The 26,765-nt window shown below is 34.7% G+C and overlaps 4 protein-coding genes across 8 annotated transcripts; 2 read left to right on the top strand and 2 right to left on the bottom strand.

The window, feature by feature from the left end:
- Nucleotides 1-395: 395 nt before the first annotated feature.
- On the bottom strand, nt 396-2,637 carry LOC132622985 (E3 ubiquitin-protein ligase RMA1H1-like). Of its 2 annotated transcripts, none has more exons than XM_060337678.1 (2): nt 2,482-2,637; nt 396-1,299 (listed from the first exon to the last, which is right to left on the bottom strand). In XM_060337678.1, exon 2 carries the CDS (start codon nt 1,251-1,253, stop codon nt 570-572), a length of 684 nt encoding a protein of 227 aa, XP_060193661.1. In that variant the 5' UTR covers nt 1,254-1,299; nt 2,482-2,637; the 3' UTR covers nt 396-569. The 2 variants fall into 2 exon arrangements, with proteins under 2 accessions (XP_060193661.1, XP_060193662.1); XM_060337679.1 differs by lacking the exon at nt 2,482-2,637 and adding an exon at nt 2,332-2,452.
- A 5,616-nt stretch (nt 2,638-8,253) lies between these two features.
- Nucleotides 8,254-13,213, top strand: LOC132621206 (transcription initiation factor TFIID subunit 13). Its single transcript, XM_060335381.1, has 6 exons — nt 8,254-8,408; nt 9,078-9,211; nt 9,304-9,341; nt 9,980-10,039; nt 12,065-12,139; nt 12,895-13,213. The coding sequence occupies exons 2-6, from the start codon at nt 9,109-9,111 to the stop codon at nt 13,003-13,005; spliced, it is 387 nt and encodes a 128-aa protein (XP_060191364.1). The 5' UTR covers nt 8,254-8,408; nt 9,078-9,108; the 3' UTR covers nt 13,006-13,213.
- Nucleotides 13,214-13,752: 539 nt separating this feature from the next.
- LOC132621204 (uncharacterized) lies at nt 13,753-16,678 on the top strand. Of its 2 annotated transcripts, XM_060335379.1 has the most exons (8): nt 13,761-14,143; nt 14,230-14,319; nt 15,298-15,357; nt 15,452-15,491; nt 15,582-15,675; nt 15,951-16,010; nt 16,092-16,183; nt 16,277-16,678. In XM_060335379.1, the coding sequence occupies exons 1-8, from the start codon at nt 14,028-14,030 to the stop codon at nt 16,361-16,363; spliced, it is 639 nt and encodes a 212-aa protein (XP_060191362.1). In that variant the 5' UTR covers nt 13,761-14,027; the 3' UTR covers nt 16,364-16,678. The 2 variants fall into 2 exon arrangements, with proteins under 2 accessions (XP_060191363.1, XP_060191362.1); XM_060335380.1 differs by lacking the exon at nt 15,298-15,357 and having other exon boundaries at nt 13,753-14,143.
- On the bottom strand, nt 16,026-26,286 carry LOC132621203 (uncharacterized). Of its 3 annotated transcripts, XR_009575452.1 has the most exons (11): nt 26,039-26,284; nt 24,172-24,307; nt 22,111-22,248; nt 21,402-21,533; nt 20,696-20,833; nt 19,195-19,332; nt 18,782-18,922; nt 18,566-18,673; nt 17,917-18,026; nt 17,341-17,507; nt 16,026-16,808 (listed from the first exon to the last, which is right to left on the bottom strand). XR_009575452.1 is itself a non-coding variant. In XM_060335377.1 (10 exons), exons 1-10 carry the CDS (start codon nt 26,192-26,194, stop codon nt 17,436-17,438), a joined length of 1,269 nt encoding a protein of 422 aa, XP_060191360.1. In that variant the 5' UTR covers nt 26,195-26,284; the 3' UTR covers nt 17,096-17,435. The 3 variants fall into 3 exon arrangements, 2 of the variants coding, with proteins under 2 accessions (XP_060191360.1, XP_060191361.1); XM_060335377.1 differs by lacking the exon at nt 16,026-16,808 and having other exon boundaries at nt 17,096-17,507; XM_060335378.1 differs by lacking the exons at nt 16,026-16,808; nt 19,195-19,332 and having other exon boundaries at nt 17,096-17,507; nt 26,039-26,286.
- Nucleotides 26,287-26,765: the final 479 nt, after the last annotated feature.

Below are 26,765 nucleotides of genomic sequence, written 5' to 3'. Positions count from 1 at the left end.
TATTTTACCTTAATAGTTAATAAGTGTTATTAAGATACAATTTTTAGCTATGGGAAGTAATTAATTCAAACTATAATTACTAAATATAATTACCTACTCTAGTTTTCCACACCACATAGATTTCCCCAAAAAGAATTTTGCCGCTATCAGATTCCACAATAATAGACGACAACTTGTAGTTATTTTTCAGGTGATTTAATAGGATTATAAGTTTTTTTCACCGTGTCGGTGCATATAAAACTCTATAAACTTTAACTAGTCCTTCCATGAACTCCTTTGGCAAATCTAACTTGGTGGGTGGACAATCCGTCTCTACAGCAATAAAAATATCCATGCCCTATGCATAGCACTGAAGTGGAAAAAGGAGAGTGAGAGAGAATAACAACACAAAGGTGTCTTGAATGTACACAGTTTAAACTCATAATACTCCAGCCAAAATTTTGCTTATTGTCATCTTACATATGTATATGATTTTTAATGACTTGATGCTCATCAACATCAGTTTTGTACAATGTGTACAAGATGAAACGGGGGAGGGGGGAAAGGGACAAAAGAGTGCCTCAATGAAACTAGAATAACAATAGGCAAAGAAGAAAACAGCAGAAGAGGAAAAGGGAAATTCTGTTCAAAGACTTGTCAGCCTGCATTTCCTGTCTTCTTAATCTTGGGCTACTATTTCGCACTAGATGATAGGAGTTAGGATATGTATATAAACTCTCTGAGTTCCCAAATACCCTATCATAAACCATCTCTCCAAACATTCCAACAACTGGATTAAAGACTCCCGCTGCTGTATTGCTTCCAAGATTGAACGAAGAAGGCGATGAACTGTTGAGGTAACTGGCATTAGGATGTGGCAGTTGCTGAGAAGGATTAGAGGAATTTGACAATGATAATGGACCAAATGCAGGTGGTCTGGGAGGTACTTTTAGAGTGAGCTTGTTATCAGGCTCATCAGATTCAGGCAGTGTTTTCCCACGCCCGTACAGAGGGACTAAATCTGTTTGGGAGATTTCAGCCTTGCAAACTGGGCATTGAGGGCGTTCAACCGAAGACTGTGAATCGCTCTGGAAATGAAACCACTTGTAAATGCAAGGCCAACAATAGAGATGGCCACAAAGTGTAACAACCGGATCATGAGCGAAGTCCAAGCATATGTTGCAATCAAAACAAGCAGAAGTCTTCTCTGAGTCTGATGATGCTGGAGTAGGGATCGATTTCCACTCGTTTGCATAATATTGCTCGAAGGCCATGAGATTTGTTTCTTTGCACTTGTTCAAGATAAGGGTCTTTCCAAATCTGAAAGCACAATCAATAGTTAGCAACAGAAGTAATAAATTTTTAATCAAACTATTAGTACTTGCAAATTCATATATTATGCTGGACATTAGCAATAAGAATAATTACAGTGGACATTTAGCAATCTTATGGTGGCCCCAAAGAATTACAAGAAATTAAAATTAATTGGCAATATGAAGGAAAAACAAATTTTAACATGTGACTTAGGTGCTACTGTAAGATTCTCTAATCTCCAATAGTAAAATTTTAGAGCACTAGTAGGCAGGCTACTTTATTAAGAAGAAAAGGTTGGGAAGGAAGCTAGCTTCCACCCACCACGCAACAAAAGATAACAAGAAGACAAAGCATGTGAACAAAAGACACAAATTTTAAAAGATTAGTGAAGTTTCCAAGCAATTCATAGCCACCAAGGGAGATGGATCAGTTAGATCAGAAAATTAACACTTCACTTTGATGTCTCATATAGGAATTTCAGTTAGCTTGTACTTTAATTTTGCCAAAAATATCCAGTAACAGACATACTAAACTGACCACAATCTCATAAGAATTATCAGCAAAGACTTGTCAATGTTACTGACTTCAATTGTAATCTCAGAAAAAGATCAAATAGTCTAGGGGAGTAGAAAAATTTGGTGTCTTTCCAACTTGGAAGTACTTATATAAGGGCTCTATTCATTCCACAGAATCAAATCAGGACCACTTAGAAATAAATTTCCAAAAGATAGTTACTCTAACAAATTGCCTCAGTTTGACAAAATATCTCAATCCTGAATCTATCCTACTTTTGCAAAGTCAAAATTGTAATCCAACCCAAAACTACCCCCTTAAACACTCCTTTATCAGATTATGATATTCCAAGTACAATTGAGGAAACTCTCTTCTACATCATATAGTTAAGGTCAAGAAAATCCTCAAAGTTATTTGCTTATGGATTATGCTAGGTAAGAAAGATAAAGACTTTAACACCAACAAAGATCATTTATACTATAGTACAAAATATGATCATACACAAGAATTGAGTAACAATAGTACCATATAGATCAACAACACACTCCTCCAAGAAAAACCCCATCACAGATCCAATCTTTATACAACAATAATCACTGCCATTTCAACCAAAATACAGAACAAGGAAAAACAGTTCAATATTCAAGAAAGGAGAGGAAGAGTTTGAAATCTTACTTTCAAGCAAAAGGGTCTAGAAACCAATCAGACTTTCAAGCTTCAATGAAATATCCCAGGTAAATATACAGAGGACAAAGGAAAATATGTTTCTTTTAAGAGGTAAACTGGAAGTGGTTGAGCTGAGAGAGGAAATGGTGGCGCAGTTTTATAGGAAGAAATTTGGAACAGGGGACTAGCTCCTTAAAATCAATGCCACGTGGCTGATTGTGACTGGTCTTTCTCTCTCTCTCCCTCTCTCTAATTATTTGTTTCTTCACGGAATTTTCAATTTGCTACCTAATTATTTATATTTTTCTTTCACTACTACCCAATGTACTAGTTAAATCAAGCCAATCTATCTCCTTTTTGGCTGTGATTTAAGATTTTTGCACATTTGTTAAAATTACACTTGCTGTTTGTAAGAGCTATTTTAACTAAATTATTTTTGTCTCTTCCTTAAATCATGACTATAGGTTTTTCGAGGAGCTGTAAGGATGGAATAACACCTGACCAGATTTTCTTTTTATTAAAGTGACAAATAAAAAAGATTGAAGGGAATTTCAAGGCCGAATTTTAGTTAAATCTTGGTACGATTTTACTTCACTTGAGTGTTGTCTCTTGTACTTGGTATTCTTTATTTTTGTAACTTTATTAAGAGTCTTTTATTTTTGATAAATATGTTTTGTGAGAATAACTTCCGCCGTATCAAATAAATACTTTAGATGCAAATTAATGTTTTAAACATCTCAAGAGAATAAAGCAAAAGACTGCCTTTTGTCTTTAGTTTCCTCTTTTTTTTTTCTTTTTTTTTTGGTCATGCATGGATTGGAGCGCAAAAAACAAAGGATTCGAAGTAATTAGTCAATTGTAAGTAGGTGTTTGGTGATATAATATCACGTACATGCATACAACCATTATTGTATCAGCAATGCGATAAAGAAAGAGGCAGTGGACTTTCTGTCAATTTATTTAATTTTGTTGAAATTCTTAGTGACATTTTTATTAAATTATCTTATTAATTAGATTTATTAGGAAAAAACTTATAAACAAGTTTATTTACGATAACAACGTTTTTGTCAAGGCACGTGCAAAATTCGTTAACTGATTCCAACTGGATTGAAATTGACACATAGATTATTGATTGAAATATTAAGGGATAATGTCTTAGTCACGACATAAAAATTAAAGAGGGAGCAACTAGCTCGTGAGGACGTTGAAATCAAGAAGAGATGACTAGTTACAACTTACAACAGAAGGAGAAAACAGAGTTAGATACTAAAATGATTATTCAAAGAAAATGACTGTTAATGAATCAGTCATATTGGGCGCTCGTACTTTTCAAATGAAGTGATTTTTTTATTGTTTCTAGATTCTCCTTTCAGTAACTTATTCTTATTTTTCCCTTCTAGAAGACAGATTTTTTCAATTCCTTAATACTTGGTTAAAATCAATTTTACCCCTTATATTTGAACCAAAAGAATGATTGTTAATGAATCAGTAATATTGGCCGCTCATGGTACTTTTCAAATGAAGTGATTTTTTTGTTGTTTCTAGATTCTCCTTTCAGTAAATTTTCTTGTTTTTCCCTTCTAGACATATTTTCCAATTCTTTAATACACTCATTTTGGTTAAATTCAGTATTACCCCTTAGATTTGAACCAAAAGAATGACTGTTAATGAATCATAATATTGGCCGCTCGTGGTACTTTTCAAATGAAGTGATTTTTTGTTGTTTCTAGATTCTCCTTTCAGTAATTTTTCTTGTTTTTCCCTTCTAGAAGACAAATTTTTCCAATTCTTTAATACACTCATTTTGGTTAAAATCAGTTTTACCCCTTATATTTGAACCAAAGGAATGACTGTTAATGAATCAGTAATATTGGCCGCTCGTGGTACTTTTCAAATGAAGTGATTTTTTGTTGTTTCTAGATTCTCCTTTCAGTAATTTTTCTTGTTTTTCCCTTCTAGAAGACAAATTTTTCCAATTCTTCAATACACTCGTTTTGGTTAAAATCAGTTTTACCCCTTATATTTGAACCAAAAGAATGACTGTTAATGAATCAGTAATATTGGCCGCTCGTGGTACTTTTCAAATGAAGTGATTTTTTGTTGTTTCTAGATTCTCCTTTTAGTAATTTTTCTTGTTTTCCCCTTCTAGAAGACAGATTTTTCCGATTCTTTAACACACTCGTTTTGGTTAAAATCAGTTTTACCCCTTATATTTGAACCAAAAGGTCTCTTCAGATTTTAACATTACCCACATGTTATTCATGTAAACTAAATAAATAAAGCGTCAACCTAAGTACTTCACCAAGTCTAAGGCCTCGTTTATTTTCATTAAGATTAAGACGTCCGAATCTAACTGGACATCTGAATAATTAATATGTTATCTCTAGATCTGAACACTAAATGATTAAGACTGTTTGTTTTTCAACGTCTGAATGTGTATAATGTACTTATTTAAACATAATAAATATACAATTCAAATAAAAAAGTAACTAAATATTATAAAATAAATGCAAATTTAATAAAATAAAAATATTATTTGATAAAAAGAATGAAACATTTATGTTCGTTAGTAATGGCAGAGTTGCTTTTGTAGTGGTGGTGGGTGGGGTAGGTGCGTGGTGGAGGAGGGGAGGGGTTGGTAGGTGGGAGCAGGTGGTGGTGGGAGGGTTATGCCGTGGGTCTAGGGGTAGGGTGGGGCGGGGCGGGGGGTTTGGTGGTGAGGGGGGTGGTTGAAGGTAAGTTATGCGGGTGGTGGGGGCTAGGGTGTAGGTGGTGAATGGTGTGGTGGTTGGGTGGTTGTGGGTTGTGGGGATGGGGTGGATGGGTAGTGGTGGAGATAGTGGTGGGTGGGTGGTAGTGGGGGTGGTGGTGGGTAGGTAAGGGGTAGGGTTGGGGGTGGTTGATATATGTTGGTGGTGGGAGTGGGGGTGGGGTGGAGCTGGTGTTAAAAATTATCCATACAAAGTATCTCTTAATGATATTATACGACTTTATTCAAGATATTAATGATTAAGATTTATTCAAACCAAATAAGTACTTAAATCTTAATGTAAATAAATGTACTTAATGGCCTAAGATCTGAACCATTCAGATTCAGACCTCCATTAAGTGCAAACAAATCAGCATAATTAAGGAAATAAGTATATAGCTTTCAATAGTCCAATAGTAAGAAGAATAGAGACACTTTCTTGCGGTAAAAGTGAATGAAGTAGCTTAAAAGTTTCTTTAGTCTAGTCTAATTTCCTCTATAAAAAAATGTACTTTTAATTTTTCCCAACATGAGGATGGTTATAATATTAAACTACGTTATATCTAGGTTCAGAAAACAAGATTTTCAATCTAGTGATACCCTTGAAGCATGCAGCTAGAAATTATTACGGACCAACAATCTTGAAATTGATAAACTGTATGATTTGTTTAAACAAACAGAAATAAAATGACAATCCCGAATAGGGAACAAAATTTGACTTGTCAAAAAAATATGATCTTACAATTCTTGTCAATATTTTTTTTCAGCACAATTATTGTCAATTGTATTTTATCTTTGTTGCTTCTATTTTGTATTTCTGTTCCATCTTGCTTGTCCTTCTAGAAGGAGGTCATGGAATTAATTTCCTGCACCACAAATTCTACAATACATTAATTCATTAAATCTGCCACATTAGGTCCGGACAATGAAAGGGGCTGAGTGGAAAAGTTGGTCCTACTTGTAGAAAAATTATTAGTTGAAAATGACTCAATCAAGAAAGGGTGTTAAGAACTGAGAAGGACACGTGGTTCATTTTAATTTATAACAAATGCTATAAATCTATTATACCTAATTTTCACAATCCGCATGCCAACTTACAAAAATAATTATCTGCTCTATTGCTCGTGCCAGCAAATTTCAGACATTTTTCTTCTTCTTCTGAACTTCAAATATACATGCAAAAAGTTTGGCTTTTCAAAATTAAGTTTCATACATTTACGCCTAACTACAAAAGCCAAAATTTACTACTTAATTAATGATTATTAAGCATATTATCAAGCCCATTATCTAGGCAAGTTACTACACAACAATAATCAGTTGTCGTATTTTTCAAGTATATATATCATTGAAGTTGAATATCGCATTCAACTAATTCGACAAAAAAACACGAAGTTCAAATAAATTTCAGAAACTGAAGTGAAATGAAGCACAAATGAAGTTAGTACTAGAAAAAAAAAGATCATACATGTGCTCATTACAGCAATATTTGTCTGAAATTTAGTACAACGGACAATATATTAAGGAATTTAAAATTTGAAATTTAACTTGAATAGCAGGGTTGTAATATAGCGACTCCCATAGATTTATAGCATGTTTGGCCAAGTTTATTTTTCCTCAAAAGTATTTATTTTTTCTAATAAGTGTTTATTTTTAAAAAGTGAAGTGTTTGATCAAGCTTTTGGAAAAAAATAAGTGCTTCTAGGGGAGTAGAGCACTTTTTTGAAAAACATTTTTCAAAAAAAAAAATTAACACTTAGAAGCACTTTTTAAAAGTTTGGTCAAACATTAATTGCTGTTCAAAAGTGCTTTTAAAATTAATTGGCCAAACATAAACTGCTTTTCGCCAAAAGTATTTTTTTGGGAAGCACTTTTGAAAAAAAAGTATTTTTCAAAATAAGCTGATTTTAGAAGCTTGGCCAAATGGGCTGTTATACTATTTTTTTCTGGGCAATTCTGCGAATTGCCCTTCTTTTAGGGTGGTCTTTAAATTTTGCTCCTCATATTTGTAATCTTTAAATTTTGCCCTTCGGCTAAAACCCATGGGTTCCAGGTTCGAACCCCCACTCAGTCAAAAATTTAAAAAAAATTCGCAAGGCAGAGTTTGAATTTCGTTATGCCCTCACCGGCAAAATTTTAGTTATGTTTAACCAAAAGTCTGCCCCCATAACCAAAAGTCTACCGATGAGGGCAGACTTTGCCTTGAGGTATATATATATATATATATATATATATATTATTTTTTTTTTACTTTTCAAGGTAAACTTTTAGTTATGCCTTAACTAAAAGTGTGCCCCATAAGACATAACTAAAAGTATGCCCCATAAGGCGGAACTTTTCCTTAAGGAATAACTAAAGTTATGCCGGACCCGGCATAACTATAAGTTCCGCCTTAAGGGCATACTTTTAGTTATACCTTAGCTAAAAGTTCGCCCCATAAGAAATAACTAGGAAAAGACTTTTAGTTAAGGCTTAACTAAAAGTCTGCCTATAGGCTATAAATATGCCAAACCCGGCATACACTTGTTAAGGAATAACCAAAGTTATGCCGGACCCAGCATAGTTAATGCCAAGTCTGCCCATGAGGCATGAGTATACCGGATTCGGCATAACTTTGGTTATTCATTAACAAGTGTATGCCGGGCCCGGCATACACGCGACCCAAACCTTTCCTTGTGATTTTTTTTTAATTTATGCTTGAGCGGGGATTCGAACTCAGAACCTCATGATTTTTGCGCGAAGCTCAGGATTGCAACGCGAAGGGCAAAAATTAAAGACCAGCAATATGGGGGACAAAATTTAAAGACCACAAATATGAGGGGAAAAATTTAAAGACCACCCCAAAAGAAAGCGCACAAAAAAATGTTTTTTTTCTCAGATTTCTATAAAATAAAATAGAATGAAAAGCGGGAATACTTTTTCTTCCATATAAATATCACATCCATCGCTCGAGGAAACAATTTTTTCCCCCTTTTGGGCCTTTAACAAAAAAAGGTTTTATCTTGGGCTTGTTTGACGTCGGTTAAGCCCAAGTTATCCATCCCCGTTTGAAAACACAAAAAGGAAAGAAATTGGTGATTTGTGACCAAATAAATGAAAGAAATTTCGCACATATAAATACCCTAATCTCTTGGGATTTCAAATCGATATTCTCTCGTCATCTCCAGTGGAATCTACACCATTGCACAAGGTTTCTACGTTATGGCATCTGCTTGATAAATTAATTTAATGATCAATTTGTAGGAGGAAAATGTTATTAGCTAGTTGTTTATTTAGTGATAAATTGTGTTTCTTTCCAAATTTAATTTCCGTCTTGGTTCGATGATTTTGGCTTAGTCGGTCTAATTTTTTGATGCAATGAGCCAAATTCTCAACTGCCCCATTTTGGATTTTGTATTCCTAATAATTTATTGAAGAAAAGATAACAAAGGTTAAGTAATGGCTTCAGCGCAGTATAGATAGATACTAGAAAGAAAAGCTAAACTAACACCGTAGATATATTTTTATCTTTAACAAATTCTTTTATTTTATGATCATTTACAGTAGAAGAATGTTTCTGTCCAGTGGATCATATAGGTTGTATTTATAATGCCTTCTTCTTTTTTGGGTGCTGCATTGAGGACTGTATGTTCCTGCTATATAATGAGTTCCCTTTTTACAGAATCATAAAACTAATTGATATTGAGCTAATTTTGTAGACAGTTAAGTGGTGATGATAACCATTACAAGAACTATAGAAGGACATTCTTTATGCATTCAGTTTTATATTTTCTTTTCAATGGTGCTTGCATGATGTTATCTATCTGATAATATGATCTGTTTATGGTGTGTGCTAAGGGTGGTAATGACACTTTTGCAGGTTGAAAAGTGGACGTTAGAATAAATAGAAAATGAACAACTCTTCTGCAGGACCATCCTCAAAAGCTAGAGTTGGAGCATCACAACCTTCAGAAAGTTCACTTAAAAGGAAACGTGGCATGTTTCAGAAAGACTGTAAGTGACTATTTTACATAGATTTGAATGAAGAATAACTAATTACTGCACTTTGTTTTAGTTGTTAACGTTTCTTTTTATTCATTGCGCAGTGCAACACATGATGTATGGTTTTGGAGATGATAGCAATGTAAGATGCCTTTCTGATTCACTATTAATATTTTCATTGTTTTTCATCTGTGTATGTCCATGGTGTTTATACTTGTTAATTCTTTTGCTTATGGTAATCCAGTGAACTATGTCTGCTGCTGTCACCTAGTTCTTTGTCTGTACACGCATTTATAGTGGGAAAATTTGCTGTTTGTGTGGTTTCAGATTGCAGATGGGCATTTTCTTTGCTTGCTGACTTTTAAGAAAGAACAGAATTTCAGGAGTTGGAGTTTTATAACCATATTGTTCTAATTGTCTTTCACAAAGGATATTCTTTTATGCTGGAGTACAATCTTTTTGTTTTACCACATCTTGCTTTCAATGCTCCATAAGAGATTACTGCACGGTCGTAATGCATTATTGACTGCACCATAAACAGAGATGATTTTGCCGGCAGATTTTCTTCTTCATATGTTTCCTTCTGTGGCTTTTTATTTTGTTGTTTTTAGTGTAGATAACTGATACTGGACTTTAAAAGAATTGGGGACGGATGATGATTGATTACCTTATAAATATCAAATTTTATGTTTGAAAGTTACACTGATTCAGATTTTTTATGAGTTACTGGTATTAATTTATCCCTTAATCTTTACTAATCTTCTAGTCCTGTACTGTCAGCCACTTCCGGAAACTGTGGCACTTGTGGAAGACATCGTGGTGGATTATGTTACTGATATGGTGAGTTGAACTTACTTCTATCCAGTGCTATGCTTTTGAAGAAGTTTAGGAGAATACATCTTCCTGCATAAAGCTTGCACTTGCAGAACTTATTTCCTATAACTAGTAAATTTGCCCGCGCATCGCCCGGTAAAAATCACTGATTTCTTTTTTATAAATTTAATCGAGATAAAGACATATAATCTTCATTATACCAAATATATGTATATAAAATAAGGTATACATGCGAAAAATTTAAAATCTGTATATCTGAAAATACTAAAATATAGAAGAAAAGAACAACCTCAATAAAATTAACATTCATTATAAAAAAGTATCTAATATATATCTTCAAACCTTCTCTTTATTGCTTAAATGTTGTTTATAAAATATTTAACCCGCGAGATGATTAAAAGAATCAAAATATGTCTGAATGATTAGTGTCGTATTATTTTTATGAAACAAAATTGATCTTTAATAATCAAGCACCTTTTCATTATTCTACCATATCTTCACGACTCTTCACATTATAAATATAAATTTTTGACAAAAATAATTTGTAAGAAAAGAAATCAACACTTGAAAGGAAATACAAGAAATAAATACTAATGTAAAACAAAGAAAAGAAACATAATGTCCCATTTGGAGGGATATATATCACCCGTTTATTTTCAATTTTTATTGTAAAAACACCTCATTTATTTTTCAAAATTATAAAAGAAAAGAGAAAGAAGGAGAACTAAAGAGAAAGAAGATTAGAAATCAGATGACTTTTTGATATAATCCAATCTAAAGTTTCAGTTTTTCCTCTTTTACTCTTTGCTATCCGTTTCTCTTTGATTTTCTTTGGTGATGATTCTTTTTTTCTTTTTTTTCCTCTCTAACCATATCCGTATCTAATTTTTCCTAGTTCTTCTCAAATCATAAAACAAATCCCTCCTTTTTCTGCTCATACTATACCGTAAGATTTCCAAATATATGTTCTATTTTACAAAGTTCTTTTCCTATCATTTCAACATATAGATTCAAAGAACAAAGTAAGAAAGATTCGCATATACTTACAAAGAGAAATCTGATATGCTAATTCCTCTTGAGTGCTATATGTCAAAAAAGTAAAAAAGAGAGTAGTATTTCAATTTATAAGAAGTTGGTAACTGCTGCCTTCGCCTTCTGCTTCCTGATCTATTTCCATCACTTTCTCATATGTTGTTTCTCCGCACCATTGATGTTGTTCCTCCGCACCATTGATGTTGTTCATTTTTTATTACAAGTAGAATTCAGAAAATATGAAATTTCACTGGAAAAAGAGTTAAAATAGTAGAGCTTTTCTTTGAACCTGTTTCAGATCGTAGCTTCTTCTCTTCTTTGAAAACACTTCTGATAAGCATAATGAGTTTCAATCAGTCTCGTCATATTTTACAAATCTCAGTATTAGAGCCTTCTAATATTGGGTTATTCGTAAACCCAAATAAATTACAATAAATAATACAATAATGAAGAGAAAATGAAAAGTTATACAATGGAAAAGACTTGAAAATGGAAAGTTCATTACCTAGGTAACCTACTTAATGAATATGTGTTTTCAATCAGTTACAGTTTATCATTAGCCGTAAGCCCGTAGGCCGTAACTAAGAGGTGATTATTAAGAAAATTTACTGTGGTAACTCGAGTAACTTTTCTAAAAGAGATGGCTGTTGGATATTTTGATAGAACAGTTTTCAAAGGTGCATAAGAAGAAAAAGGCAAAATTCTATAGTAACTGAAAGAGTTCATATTCTTAAATGTAATTTCCCTTTTAATTCAGCAATAAATGTATACAATTATAGACTTATTGATAGAGATTTTATTTTTCAGCAAATATTTTGAGGGAAATATATGAGAAAAAGGTCAAAAAATCGACAAAAAAGATAAATAGCAATGGTGGCCTAAGAGAGGTGCCACATCACTCTCTTATTGCCTAGCTTTATATTATATATATACATATAGATTTGTTTTTAGAAGAAACATGCATTTGGTCCTATCTTTAAAGCTTTTCAACTTGTATAGGTGCACAAAGCTCAAGATATTGCAACCAAAAGGGGGAAGCTTTTGACGGAGGACTTTCTGTTCTTAATTAGAAAGGTAGGTCTTTTCATACAATGTATATGTGCATGTGTAGCATTATAGTGAACATGTAGTAGGAAAATGCCCATCTCATTTATAATCAATGAGAGGTCCTGTGAGTTCGTTATATTATTTTCAGTTCCGAACAATAAGGATAATACTAGGGCCTGTCAATTAGTGGAACAAACCCATATACAAGTTGTCTGGATAGCGAAGTGTAGTTGGACAGAAGCTGAGATTTCTAGTTTGCTCACCTCAAGCTTAACCATTACTTTAAGGTTTTTTATCACTACTATTTTGGCTTACCTCATGTGTTACTACTGCTCTCAAGCTGATTAATTGGTTTCCTTACGATAGACCATAGATTAGCATGTATCACCATGATAGAATTGAATCTGAAAATGGTTCCATTGGTAACTTTAGGTATATGTGCCTGATTAACCTGAAACTCTTTTGGACTAGTTTGATGCTTTCATGGTAACTAGAAAAGCTTACGTTGATCAAACAGCAAATTATTCCAAATTTGATTGGGGAGAATTGGTATCCTTTGTTTAGTGCCACTTTCCTCATTTTATTGCTGGCTGCTTTCTTTTGCTGTGATTTGAATATATGTCAACACATGTCTGTAGCTGACAAAAATAATATGGATGATTGTTATGACTTATGAAAAATCAGTCCTGCTACTCTTGCACAGGCTCTATGAGCTGGATATGATGCTACTGAATTTTGCTTTATGAGGTTCTGAATTTTGGATGTCCTGTTCTACTGTGCAGGACTTGCCCAAACTTAACCGGTGTTCAGAACTGTTGTCCATGAATGAGGAACTGAAACAAGCTAGGAAGGCTTTCGAGGTCGATGAAGAGAAGTTGGCAACACTTGAGTGAGGGGGGAGTGTGAAGTTATGACCTTACTTTAGAATGTGTAATTGAGTGGCACCATAGGACCAGTATACGGTGTGCTGATTTACCAACACAGGAGTAACTAGCTGCAGTTGTTGCTTTGAAATAGCTCTATTGCGTCTCTTAGCAAAACATTTAACATTTCTGATGAACGATTTTAATTCCAAATGGTATATACTCAAAGTTTTCCTTATACTAATTGCTTTTAACAGAAGGTGGATCTATATCAATATTACAGTACATATTACATAGTAGGACGGAGCTTATCGTGTTTTATACTTTGTATGACAGTCTCTTCGGTTTGACACGTTTTAAAATGATCGACACTTTTGAGAATTCAAACTCATCTAGGTATATCAAGTTTTAAATTTCGATTGATGTTTCTCAAACAATTGATAATTTAAAGTGTTCTACCATCACCTGTAACCACCAATTAAATGTGTTAGTCAAATTAACATCTTAAACTTTGATATACAGTTAAAAAAGGTCGTACCAACTAAAATGGTGAGAGTAACATTTACGTTTATAAGCAAAATACGAATAAGCGCAATGAAAGTATGAAACTCAAAGTACTAATTGTACGTACGCACTTCTTAGTTAGCGTTTAGCCATAGATTTCGGATCATATGTTGAAAATATATATTCAAATATCTGTTTGGCCATGAAATTTGATCCCATTTTGAAAATATATTTTCAAAATATTTTCAAGTTTCAAAAATCACTAGTTCAAAATCTCAAATTTTAAATTTCAAAATTGAACTTCAAAGTCTATGGCCAAAACGGGAGCTTAGAAAAGTTACCTTAGGTGAGGCATTGTTTTAGCAGAAAGAGTAACTCGATGAGTTCTACAAAACTCGAACACCAACTCATAAACTCTCCACTCAGTTACGCGCCAACAGAAATATAAATACCTGTTAGAACCCATTTTTGAATTTCCCAAAAGCTCTCTCTCTCTCTCTCCTCACACACAAAACGCCAATTCTGACAGTTCAAATTTTCTAGAGAAAATGTCAGCCTCAAAATCAAGCGCAAGGAAAAGAGTTTCAGAGCGGCAGATTCCGAAATCAGAGAGCAAAAGACGAGTTAGCGCAGCCGAAGATGAATTCGATGCTGAGATCTCAGAGTACGTTACGCTTTCAGCTTTATTAATTTTTTCAATTTGTTTTCCGGAAGCTGATGAGATCGATCGTGTGAAATGCTAATTGACAGTGATATCAAAGGGATAATGACGGCGTTAAAGCAAATAAGAGAGAAAGCACAACAGGACGGTCTGAAAAAGAAAGAAGAAACTATCTCTAGGTGAAGCATTTCTCTATTCCTGTTTGCGTTCATAATCAATTATATGTGAAGCTGTACAATTTTGTATTAGTGTAGTTTGTGTTAGGGATCTCTGCTTTCTCCATTTACGTACATGTACGTGTTTGTGTCATGTATTTTATTCGAATAATTCGCCTGTGGTGATTGCTAATGTATTCAAGTTTCGTCAATTTCGTCAGCTAGGAGGTACTTTACTTCCCCTGTTCCTATTTATGTGATATTTTTCGCTTCCCGAGATTCAAACAAGATAAACTTTGATGATGTATTTTTTCATCAAATTGATATGAAAAAAGTTGTAACTTATAGTACTTTTCACGTAGTTTTCAAATATATAAATTTAAATCTTAAAATATATTGAGTTAATCTAATCTAATTTAGCTTCAAAGTTGAGTAAAATTAACTCTCGAAAAGTGAAAAGTATCACATAAATTGGGACAGAGAAAGTACTAGATATACTTCTTCGCGCGGAATTGGCTAATTTCTGCAAACGTTGTTCCATATTCTCTGGTTTGCAGTTTCTTCATTTCGCAACACTTGGACTAGCATATAGATCTAAATGCTCTGGTATAGAATTTGTAATCAGCCATAAGATCTTTTACTAAGGCATACTTTTATATTTTTCCTTTCTGTCTGATTTTTACTACTGATTTGTACATTGTTTAGATGAATTTTGTGCATTGACAAGTTTGTAGAATTGTTCAGTGTTTGCTTAAACATGTAAAAATGATTTTAATCTTTCAACTAGGAGCTGTTTGATCAATCTGATGTATTGTGTAGTAACATTTTTTAATGAGTAAGAAATGCATAGAAGAGTCTTAATGATTGTTCTTGAGGGAAATAGATACTAATTGGGACAATCCCTGCATAAATTGACACTAAATGTACAGCAGTTGATAAATAGTTTGTATTAATTCCTAGGTATGGTTATTAACATTACTGCTGATTGTGGTCTGTTGTTAGTGTGACTTCAGAAGTCAAGTCAAAGATTGATGAGCTCAAATTAAAACTTGAGAAAGACAGGTGAGAAATATTTGTTACACAATAGATGCTAAGTGTAAATTTACTTGTTGCATGTGGTAACTTCTTGTTGATCTTAAATATGTTTGATCATTAGGCAAAGTTTTGCAAAGGCACTATCCAAGAGCTCCAAAGAGGTCAGCCTCAATTAGATAAGTTAGCCTTGATAATAGGACGTTTGATACGAAGCTTATTACTGCTCAATGTATATTCTTGCTTCTATGCAGTGTGAGAACTTGCTAAAGAATGAAACTGCGAAGTTTCAATCAATTTATGACAAGTTTAACAAGGAGAAAGCTACACATCTGCAGTCTCTCAAAGGTACTTTTTTCTAATGCGAGGTTTTCACAATAATTGGACCTGTTTGTAGTCCTTACAACATTTGGAAAATTTTGTTTCTAGTTTAATCACCTCTTATTCATTTCATGATATCATTTTAGAAAATTTTGCAATTTTTTACTGGGCTAAAACTGAACACTGTTACAGAATTTCAACTAGACTTAGGCGTTTATACTTACGATATGTGTTGAAGAGTTCTTACAGAGCCTACTTGAAGAAACATTTTAAAGCTAACCATCGTGGTGGTATCCTGGCAGATACTATATCCAAATATGAGGAAGAAAAAGAAAGACTATTCATGCGATATGAGCAACTGAGTGAGTTACAGGAACTATCTGTATTATATTTTCATTGAATGATAAGGATGGCTGTCACAGATTTTTATGACATTAATTCAGGGAAGAAAGAGAAGAGCATGATATCTGAACTTGAACAAGACTCTACGAAACGAATTGCTGAACTAGAGGAGTCGCTGAAGAAAAAGAAGCAGGTTTACTTCTTCAATGCACCATGTAGAGCTCTGTCACATCACAGACATGCATCCTCCAACAGTTAGTAATGTCTCCTTTTGCATGTTTAACAGGATGATAAAGCATTCAGCTTTCTGCGAAAAACTCTAGGTTCATTTCTGGATAATGCCTCAGATGAGGACTTCCCACCTGATGATTGAAAGTCCGCATATATGTATCTGCAGCTGAAATGACAGTGCTTCTATCTCCTGATGTTTGAAAGTCTCACAGATGGTCTGTGGATACCACCACTAGCAATTAATTTGAACATCTTTAGTTGATGTTAAAAAGACGATAAAACTCTTCCAATGTCAAGCTTATACATTTAAATTGTTCCACTGATCAGTAGATTTCTTAGCAGTTGGATTCGATAACTATCATTGCTGCTACATATTCTATTGCTGTTTAAACGTAGGACAGTCTTATGTTGACTCTAAAGGCTGAATTGAGATGTAAATGATATTGATGTTCTAATTCTTCCGCTGCTCAATTCCTGTTTTCTTTCGTTCTTCCTCACTGAATCTTGTAACAGGCAATGATTGTCGTTTTTCCCAAAATGCTTCTATGTTGCACATAGCCGCTAGTACCATTAAGAAAAATGGTTCCCTGTGGTTAAACAGTAATCTTACATGTAAGTGAATATCACTAATATAAAAACCACCAAGTATTAACTTCAAAACAAATACGAAAAATCATTGTGCAATATTAGAAGCAAGAGATGGGGACAACAATGCGAAACTAAAGAGTGCAATAAAGTCCTCAGTCCTCGCACTTATTTTTCTTCATGTATCTCTTGGTCGATGGAGCTAAAATAGTGTATGGAAGGAAAGGTGGACGAGGACTGTGAAAGCTTAATGGACTAGATAAACACTTGAAAATAAATTGCACCCCGGTTAACTATGTTCATGAATAAATATCATTGCTATGCTCATGACATTCATCTGGTAACACAAGAAACTCAATGAGGCTAAACTAAACTTCCAATACTTAAGTCTCACCAACATTCAGAAATTTGACTCTATTCCAAATTGAGTATTTAAATAGAAAAGGATTGATACAGATTTCTGATATGGAAAAAGGAGCAGTACAGATTTTACAAAGCCAAGGGAAATGCCATAGTCATTGAAGCAAGCAGTACCCTGATGTCAGCTAAATAGCCCTCTAGCCCAGAAGTTTCATATAAACAATTGCATCTACATGGTGGATTCCCACAACCAGATCGAGATAAGCAAGCTAATGAACTTGGTAAGACGGATGTCTTCTTCGAGGCTGTTGCATTGACAGAGGAGGTCGTCTGTTGTGTGCCTGGATGTGCAGGAGAAAAGTTCAGACGCATAGAGGTCTCAAAAGTTAAGTTCGAGAAAAAGGAGGGCAGTTTAGGACACTATCAATTTCCAAAACCACAGACAAATATACATATAAATCATGCATGCGTTAAGATTTCTAGCTACAAATGAATCTGAATAAAGCTTACAATATATATTGTTAGTGCTGTATGCAACATGTCGAAGGGCCATAATTCGTAGGACATCTCACATATGTCCAACCTAAACATGTGGTGCATGCTATCAAGTAACATAGGACTTTATTGGCATTTCCTAGACTCCAGGCTTGCAGGAATAATTTTTTGAAAGGGAAAGCAGATACCATAAAGAATGCTCATATGATAATGGGCACAACTGCACAAGCATTTCTGAAGAAATGAAGTCCATACCCCAATTTTTGTCATGTGACGACAAGAGGAACATCTAACTGATGGCGCCCCATATGGGTACATGAGCAGCAATGCACAACCCCCACACTTAACTTGTCCAACATCATGAACTGCAGCAAGAACAATCAGAAACCACATGAGTATCGAGTCAACAGTTCCAATTTGAACGGTTGAATTCTTCACGGTAATTGTAGAGATCCATGAGAACAAGAAAGTGAACAAAATGTGTATTTCCTATTTCTCCATTATCCAATTTTGAGAGGTCTGGTATGCCATTTCACAGTAGATACAAAAGACTTACAGTATCAGAAGGTAAAATCAGGATGAAAGTGCACCACACAGTTAGTTTACATCAGTTGTTATTAAGATATATAAACATATTGATAACTGGCAGGGCTCTGATTTATGAAGTGCTGATTCCTGAAGAAAAAGCATGTAGAAAGCTAACTGCTCATCCTGTCAATTAGAAGTTGCTTTATATGTCATTTTCAACAATTTTGGCACATGATGATTCAACACAGCTTATACAGGGGACAACCTACCAATGATAAATTCAACAACCTCACTAGAATATATCTGATTTTGTGACAAGAAAGAAAATGTCAAGGACTGTAGGAATCCATTTTAGTATAAAGGAGGAAGCAGGAACCTTCAAGGACAAGATTGATGGTCCGGCAGCATGAACACTTCACCAATTTAGCTCCTTGTGGATAAGAAAGTAACTGTCGGCAACTACCACATACCATCTGACCCATTTCTGCATCATAACTTTATTACGTACAAATATTTTGTTCAAAGCATCTCATATATAAACTGACTAAATTGGATGAACAAAAAGTCTTTACTCTCTGTGAAAAGGACTGACCTGCAGAAACTGTTGCAGCATGTGATGAGGATTGAGGCACCATAGGTTTCATCTGTCGTAAATGCGACATAGGTTGCTTTTCAATTTGGGGCCTTACCTCCTCATTCTTTGTGCTTTCTTGTTTGCTATCCGTCTCCATTTCTGATTTGCATATAGTTTAGTCATTATCCCCCCAAAATGTCCACAGAAAAGGTAAAAGTACAACATGAACTAGTAGATCAAGAAACCCAAATGATTATGTCAATCTGATATTGAACCATTTCTAAATTATATACCTAGACATTCACGAACTGTGGAAGGAGTTAAATTAACTGAAAGCAGATTGGATGCAACTCTGACAGGGAGGTTCACTGCTCTACTTAACCCATTATATATACTTATATACTATTTTAAGGCGTCGCGGTAGAGTTTACCAGAAGAAGCAACTGATGACGACGACTGAGGTGGTGGTGCAGATGGTGATGAATGTCCAGCCATAGGAATGGATTCTGATCCCAGGGGATGCCCTTCTTTTTCAACTTCAGAGTCATGTTTGCTCCCCTTTTCAACGTCTACCAAAGCTAATGTTAGCTAGTTATAAAACTTATGGATATCGAATAAATAGAATTTATCGAAGGTTAGCTCCCCAAGGAACCAAATCTCGAATTCTGATACTGCTAATCTGGACTTTGAAAGAGACACAAGCCTTTAAGTTATGAACCCTAACACACTTACTAGAAAATTGTTTAATTAAGGAGAACCCCTCATGTTTTATGCTTATAGATTTTGGCAACAGCAAGAAATACCTTGAATGTCAAACCTCCAACAGCTAGAATTTTTGCCACATATTAGCCCCTAAGTTGTCTTAATAGACAAAAATTGAGTAGTGGAATAAAATTAGACCCTTATAGAGCAGAATGGATATGGCGTACTCGTATAGCCAACCCCACTATGGGATTGAGGCATACTGTTGTCTGTATTATCCCTTGATTTTATTCATGTCTTAAATATAGTTCATCATTCATCTTTTTACGTGTTCCTACGGAATTAATTTCTCAGTTTAGCCCACCTTATTTGAATGACATCCTACCTGCAGTCTCAATCATCACAAAGGCACTGGGGCATGCCATATCTCTTACCATACTGATCAACAAACATGAACATACACTGAAGGTATGTTCCATAAACAAGGCCCAATTGGTATTATGAACTAATCATAAAAATACAAGCTTGCATTTACATATGGCAAGTAATTGAGACTTGGGTATTTTAAGGCCTCATTTGGACATGGTTTGAAACCTGGTTTCAAACCATGTTTGGACATACAATTTGGATATTTTAAATTGTATTTTCTCTTATAGACATAAAAACCCCACAAATTGTGAAAACTATCAAAACATTCTCAATTCTTATACAATCTTACCAAATGAGCAAATCATAGTTTATAACAAAATTATACACTACTAGAAGGCTTTTCTAAAAAATGCAACATCAATTAATCAAACTTTACTTCAATAAAATCGAAAATTTAACATGAATAGTAATGTAACTACTATTTAATATATCTTCCCACATAAATTAAAGGTTGGTAGACATAAATAAAGGTTGGTGGAAGTTAATGAGATTGGTAAATGATTGATGGGGTAATTGTTAAAAATATTTACCAACTTATGGGTCTTGTTTTACAAAATATTAACTTATGGGTTAAATTTTGTATTTTAAAAAGTTGAAACCATGGTTTCAAACCCCAAACCATGCTTTTTGGATGATTTGGATTCAAACCATGGTTTCAAACCATGACTGAAAATTGATGACCAAACGCTGGTTTGAAACCACCATGGTTTGAAAATTGATGGCCAAACACCTACTTAGCATATACCAATTGAACATGTAAACATGGACACTTCGAATCTGACTAAAAAAGGGAGTAATCACCGGAAAGAAGAGCTTGTTGTGGCCCTGATGGTGGTGTAGATATTTGTAGTGGCTGTGGTTGAGCGATCAAATTCCATCCTGGTGGTGGACCGTTATCTTCATCTTCAACGACTTCTTCTTTCTTTTCCATTTCTATATCTGAAAGTCAAAAGGCTAATTCTTAAAGAATATTCATTCATCCCAAAATTCCACATAATCTTACTCAACAACGCGATGAAGCCAACATCTAAGCACATTCACATGAGAGCATCCATTACGTAGAAGATATTAATGCTATCACAAGCCTTGCATATGATTATTTTCAATTGACTAAATTAGTTGTTAGGCAAGAATAATCTTTGTATCATCTCTTGATTATTTTCTTATCTTGAATATAATCCATCACTTGTCATTTTTTACGTGTTCCTATGGAATTAATTTCTTCTCAGTTTGGCCCACCTTACTTCAATCACATCCCACCTGCAGTTTCAATCAACACAAAGACACTGGGGCGTGCCATCTCACTTGCAATACTGATCAACAAACATGAACTTCGATTGAAGGTCTGTTACATAAACGAGGCCCCAGTGGCATTATGGACTAACTCAGAAAATCACAAGCTTGCATCTACATATGACAAGTAATTGAGACTAAGGTATTTTAGCACATACCAATTGAACTCCTAAACAAGGACACTTTGAATCTGAGTAAAGAAGGGAGGACTCACCGGCAAGAGCTGGTTGTGTCCGTGATGGTGGTGTAGATGTTTGTAGTGGCTGTTGAGGGGTCAACTGCCAACCTGGTGGTGGACCATTATCTTCATCTTCAGCAACGTCTTCTTTATTCTCCATTTCTGTATCTGCAGGTCAAAAGGCTAATTTTTATACACCAAAAAAATAAAGAAGACTAATCCATCCCCAAATTCCTCAAAATCTTACTGGACAACTAGATGAAGCCAACATCTAAACACATTCACATGAGAGCATCCATAATGCAGAAAATACTAATGCTATCACAAGCCTTTTTTTGAAACTCGTAATTGTGAATGCTATCAGAAGCCATGCATAGAATTACTTTCAATTGATTAAATTAATTGTTTGGCAAGAATAAACAAGTAAAACTGTCTTTTGACGTGTTCGTATGTAATTAGTTTCTCAGTTTGGCCCACCTTATTTCAATCACATCCCACCTGCAGTTTCAATCAACACAAAGACAATGAGGCATGCCATTTCTCTTATCATACTGATCAAAACAAACATGAACTTATTCTGAAGGTCTGTCACGTAAAAAAGGCCCGATTAGTATTATGGACTACTTCGAAAAAGCACAAGCTTGCATGTACATATGGCAAGTAATTGAGACTAGAGTATTTTAGCACATACCAATTGAAATTGTAAACATGGACAATTCGGATGAGTTTAAAAGGAAGGACTCACCAGCAAGAGGAGCGTCTTGTGTCCCAGATGGTGGTTCAGATGTTTGTAGTGGCGGAAGTTGAGGGGTCAACTGCCATCCTAGCGATGGACCATTATCTTCATTTTCAACGACTTCTTCTTTCTTCTCCGTTTCTGTATCTGAAAGTCAGAAGGCTAATTCTTATTAATCAAACAAATAAAGAAGACTCATCCATCCCCAAACTCCTCATAATCTTACTCAACAACTAGATAAAGCAAACATCTAAGCTCATTTACATGAGAGCATCCATGATGCATAAGATACTAATGCGGATCATAAGCCTTGCATATTAGTACTTTCAATTGATTAAATTAATTGTTTGTCAAGAATAAGCTAGTGAATTGCAAACCTTTAAGAGACATTATCATAAGAACCAAAAAAGAAAAAAAAGCAGATTACAGTAAGCTTAAACTAATCTTCTTTTATTAGTGGAGTTATCCCCTTCTATAATAATGTAGTCCTGTGTTAAAGCACATTAAAAACAAATAATCCAGGAAAAAGAAGCACTGGTACATACTTAACTTAAGTAACATCATAACAAATGTGACAACCAACAAGCACGTAAGTGCAAAAGAAGCTACATAAAAAGGCAGCCAGTACAAATGAAGCTATTAGAGCAAAATAATGGTCCCACATGATTATCTCTTTAAAAGATGCAACAAAAAAGAAAACATAAAAATTGCAAGAAGATGCCACCAACGGTCTTTATGTTGAAACATGGTTCATGTTCATGGCCTTCCAAGGATTACATGTATTGAAGAGTTGAGTTTCAAGACCGATCTAGCAGAGATCTGAAACGGGTATCCATTTACGACGTGGGTGGGATTAGCAGTTTTCTATATTTTCTTCAATGGTAGGAAATACGCATTAGCAGGGGTATATGGGAGGAAACCAGTTTGCCGTAATTCAAATTGATCCTTCGGATCACTAAGTAAAATATTGACTCACACATACCGCGTTGTATTATTGTCCAACCTTTTCAGCTTTCTTTGGTGCCAAAGACCAATGACTAGTTAACCAAGAAGATAACTATTCTTCTGGACAAGAAGAGCGAGTCTCCGTCCGGGGTGAGAGGCCAATAGGAAACTCGCTATGGGGATTGGTGGTGTCGGACGAAGAGGGACATAGTTGAGCATGTATTAATTATTCCATCTTCTACCCCGCATAAAATAATACATAAATTGACTCATAACCAGGGCCGGCCAGAGGGCCAAGCCACTAAATCGGGGCTTTAGGCCCCAAAATTTTGGGGGCCCCATTTTTTTCCATTCGGTGTTCGATACCTGTATTGAATTTTTCGATTAATTTGATTTCGAGACACGCAAGGCCGGTTAAAGAGGGAGGCACTCTCTAGCAAGATTTTTTTGTTCTGAGGCTCGAACCCAAGACCTCAAATTAAGGGAGATGAGGCCTAATTTTTACCTACTATAGATTTATAGGTTAATTTTTCTTTTAAAAAATATTGAGCAGAAAAAATAAGGCCTCCCGTTAAAGTTGACTTTAGGCCCCCGATCTTATTGAGCCGCCCCTTCTCATAACTTGTACATGTTTTATTTATGTGCGATTGTCTCTATCGCTGAATTATAGACTTATATCCCTTCCCGCCCCATTGAGAAATAGAACTGACTAATCCTAAGTCAAAGGGTCGAGAAACTCAACGCCACTATTCTTGAACCACTTGGAGCCGGCCATTTTTTCACACTATTACGGATGTCCAAGGTTCAATATTGAAATAATTTCAGAGGTTTTCCTGACTTTGTCCATGTTAACAAACAATCTGAACTCTTCTGCTATGCTACTCTATTTCAAAAACTTTACACAGTGAGACAGATGTCTTCTGCTATGCTACTCTATTTCAAAAACTTTTGCAGGCTCAGAAGGCATCTGTCTCACTGTGTATCGGATACAATAGGAAGATGCGACCTGGAAAAGCAGGCAAGAAATATGGGCGTTTTGTTTGAGTGCAAGGGGAAAAAGAGAGGGAGAGACAGCAAGAGAGGGGCAGGGAAGAAAGTAATTCGACAGTAAAGTTAACGACTTACCACAAGTAACTGCTGCTGTTGCTGGTGGTGAAGATGGCAAATTTTTCTGTGGGATTATGGTGTTCCACCCAGGTGGCGGACCATCTTCATCGTCTTCTGATTCGTGTTCTTTGCTTTCCATCTCTACATCAGTAGTCTGTTCACAAGTTACTTTTGTGTATCGGAAGCATCAACTAGTTTTTGCATTCACTAAGCAAAGAGCTTCTGCATTAACTCTTTGCTCTTTTGTTTTTCCCCAGTTTCAATGGCTTAATTGTAATTATATATGTTGCTCTAGCCTCTAGAGTTCTAAGAATTTCCAAACCTTGAGAGCAATAAGTTCCATGATGACGAGAGCTGGGTGCTAGTGAAGAGTAGCATAAATATTTCAATGTTCAAGAAAGGACTAGTAATCTATACATTATAGTGATCATGTTCAGTGTAATCTCTTGTATATTAGTCATTCTAGATACCTATTTGTGCAGATAATTTGCAAATGTGACCCAGGACTCTTGTGTAAACAATGAGATCCTCCAACTTTAAGTTACATGCATGCATCAAACAATTACAAGAGGTTCCATTGTAGAGTAAAGTTATAGTTGTTCCATTGAAGAAGAAAAGGTTGACATGTATTTCTCAAACACAAATTCAAAAATGATTTGATGAAAATTTTGTACCTTCAGAGGCACCTTACTAAGTGGTCATTGACATTTACCTTTATTTTCAAAAGAGTTGAAGTTATTTTTCTTTCTGACATTTTCAGGTATCGTTTAATCCTTCTTGATTTTTTTTTCAATAAACTGAAAAATAGTTTGTGAACATAATGTCTCCAACATCAAGGTCCCCGTATTACCTAGTTATTAAGCTAACCTTAAGAAAGATTTACACACTCAAGGAATTAGAAACCAAGGTCTTAGAACCCACGGTAGTCATAGAACAGAGAGTGTGATAATCAAATAGAAAACTAGAAATTATAGGAATGCAGACATGAAAAAGAATAAGAAATACAGAAATAAAAATGAAAAGACAGAAGTAAATAATCAAAAGGCAAAAAACTAAAACAGAAAGAAAAAGGAAAAACTTATATAATGCATGAACAAGCGAAATTTCAACCATGAAAGTGCATAGCAGGAGTTGCAGTTATCCGCCTGATGATTATATGGGGTCTCTTCAAACAAAACAAAAACCCCAATTTCCTCAAAACTATACATCTTATGTCTAGGCACTGCAAACTCTGCTTATATGGGCTTCACCTAGCATATTCCGAACCCATATAGAATAGGATAGTTATGAAAGTTGACAGCTGGGGCAAAACTAATCATAACACGATGAATCCACTAAAAAGATATAATTGGACACCAATTAGTTTGGTATTCCAGTATAGTTGTTATTTATCGACGTTCAGAAAATGCAACATTTTCTTTTCATTATCAACGGTATCAAGACACCACATTTGTTTTTTTTTATCTTTGACAGATGAATGCACTTGTCTACATTGCCTCACTCATAAATTAAGCATAATTGGGGCATTCTTCAAACTGAATTCTTGAGCAATATACAGGTAAACCATGGAAACAAATGAAGATCAAATTCAACTACATGGAGATTCTTCAAGCAAATCAAAGACAAATTACCACACAATTAACCATATAAATTTTAGAAATCTAAATGTTGTTTTCATGATTGACATCAAGACTCAACCTTTCACTATTTTCCCATCTCTTAACAGATATTCCCATACTTGTGTACAAGCATCAATCATACATAAACTTAAAGCGGGCATTCTTGAAACTGAATTTCATCAACACAATACAGGTAATCAAGAAAACAAAGGAAATTTCAAAATAAAATTGACACCCATTATTAGTATTTTATCAATTAATCTAACCTGGAGAAGCTGCTGCTGATTGTGTTGGTGAGGCCAACCTGGAGGTGGGCCTTCATTGGTATGTTGTGAGGGTAGAGTTAAAGAGTCAAAACCAGGTGGTGGACCCTCATCTTCATCATCTACTTGGTGAGTTTCCATGTTTTTGTTTTCTTCCATTCTTTTGCTCTCACACACCCACTGGGTTTAAGGGATTTGCAGCTAATTTAGCTCCGAATAATGGGTTTTTAATGGCATGTTGAAAAGTTCTGTATTTTTTAAGAAGAAAATTAAATAGTTGTTCTGTGAAAAAAAAGATTTTGATGTTTGTGACTTGTGAGCAGGGGTGTACATGGATCGGGTTGGTTCGGATTTTTTAAAGACCAAACCAAACCAATTGCATCGGGTTTTTTAATCTATACACCAAACCAAACCAACAAAAGTCGGGTTTTTCAACCTCGGGTTTTCTCGGTTTTTTCGGGTTGCTCGGGTTTTTCGGGTTTTTTCCGGTAAAGTCTTCATACAAAACATATAATTTGTACTTCAAATATTTCTTTAGTCCTAGTAAGATACGACTATCTAATTAAGATATTTATTAAGAAAATAACACAAAACGTGATGAGAGATGACATTGTACTAAAATATTCAACGAAAAATATTAATGAAATTGCATAAAATAAAATTGTCATAATCTAAAAGTACTAAGTCATGCTACAATAAATACAACTAATTTATAAGGCATGTAGAAAAT

The sequence above is a fragment of the Lycium barbarum genome, chromosome 12, assembly GCF_019175385.1.
Source record: "Lycium barbarum isolate Lr01 chromosome 12, ASM1917538v2, whole genome shotgun sequence".
Classification (NCBI taxonomy): Eukaryota; Viridiplantae; Streptophyta; class Magnoliopsida; order Solanales; family Solanaceae; genus Lycium; species Lycium barbarum.
This window is presented reverse-complemented; position numbering and strand designations above follow the sequence as displayed.

Coding starts and splice junctions, on each gene's coding strand:
- LOC132621203 (XM_060335377.1), bottom strand. CDS start 26,194: ATGGAAGAAAACAAAAACATGGAAACTCACCAAGTAGATGATGAAGAT. Junction 19,333..20,695: donor ACAACAAGCTCTTCTTTCCG/GTGATTACTCCC, acceptor TAGCTTTGGTAG/ACGTTGAAAAGGGGAGCAAA. Junction 18,923..19,194: donor GTCATCAGTTGCTTCTTCTG/GTAAACTCTACC, acceptor TATGCAAATCAG/AAATGGAGACGGATAGCAAA.
- LOC132622985 (XM_060337678.1), bottom strand. CDS start 1,253: ATGGCCTTCGAGCAATATTATGCAAACGAGTGGAAATCGATCCCTACT.
- LOC132621206 (XM_060335381.1), top strand. CDS start 9,109: ATGAACAACTCTTCTGCAGGACCATCCTCAAAAGCTAGAGTTGGAGCA. Junction 9,212..9,303: donor TGGCATGTTTCAGAAAGACT/GTAAGTGACTAT, acceptor TTCATTGCGCAG/TGCAACACATGATGTATGGT. Junction 10,040..12,064: donor TGGATTATGTTACTGATATG/GTGAGTTGAACT, acceptor CAACTTGTATAG/GTGCACAAAGCTCAAGATAT.
- LOC132621204 (XM_060335379.1), top strand. CDS start 14,028: ATGTCAGCCTCAAAATCAAGCGCAAGGAAAAGAGTTTCAGAGCGGCAG. Junction 16,011..16,091: donor CATGCGATATGAGCAACTGA/GTGAGTTACAGG, acceptor ACATTAATTCAG/GGAAGAAAGAGAAGAGCATG. Junction 16,184..16,276: donor CGCTGAAGAAAAAGAAGCAG/GTTTACTTCTTC, acceptor CATGTTTAACAG/GATGATAAAGCATTCAGCTT.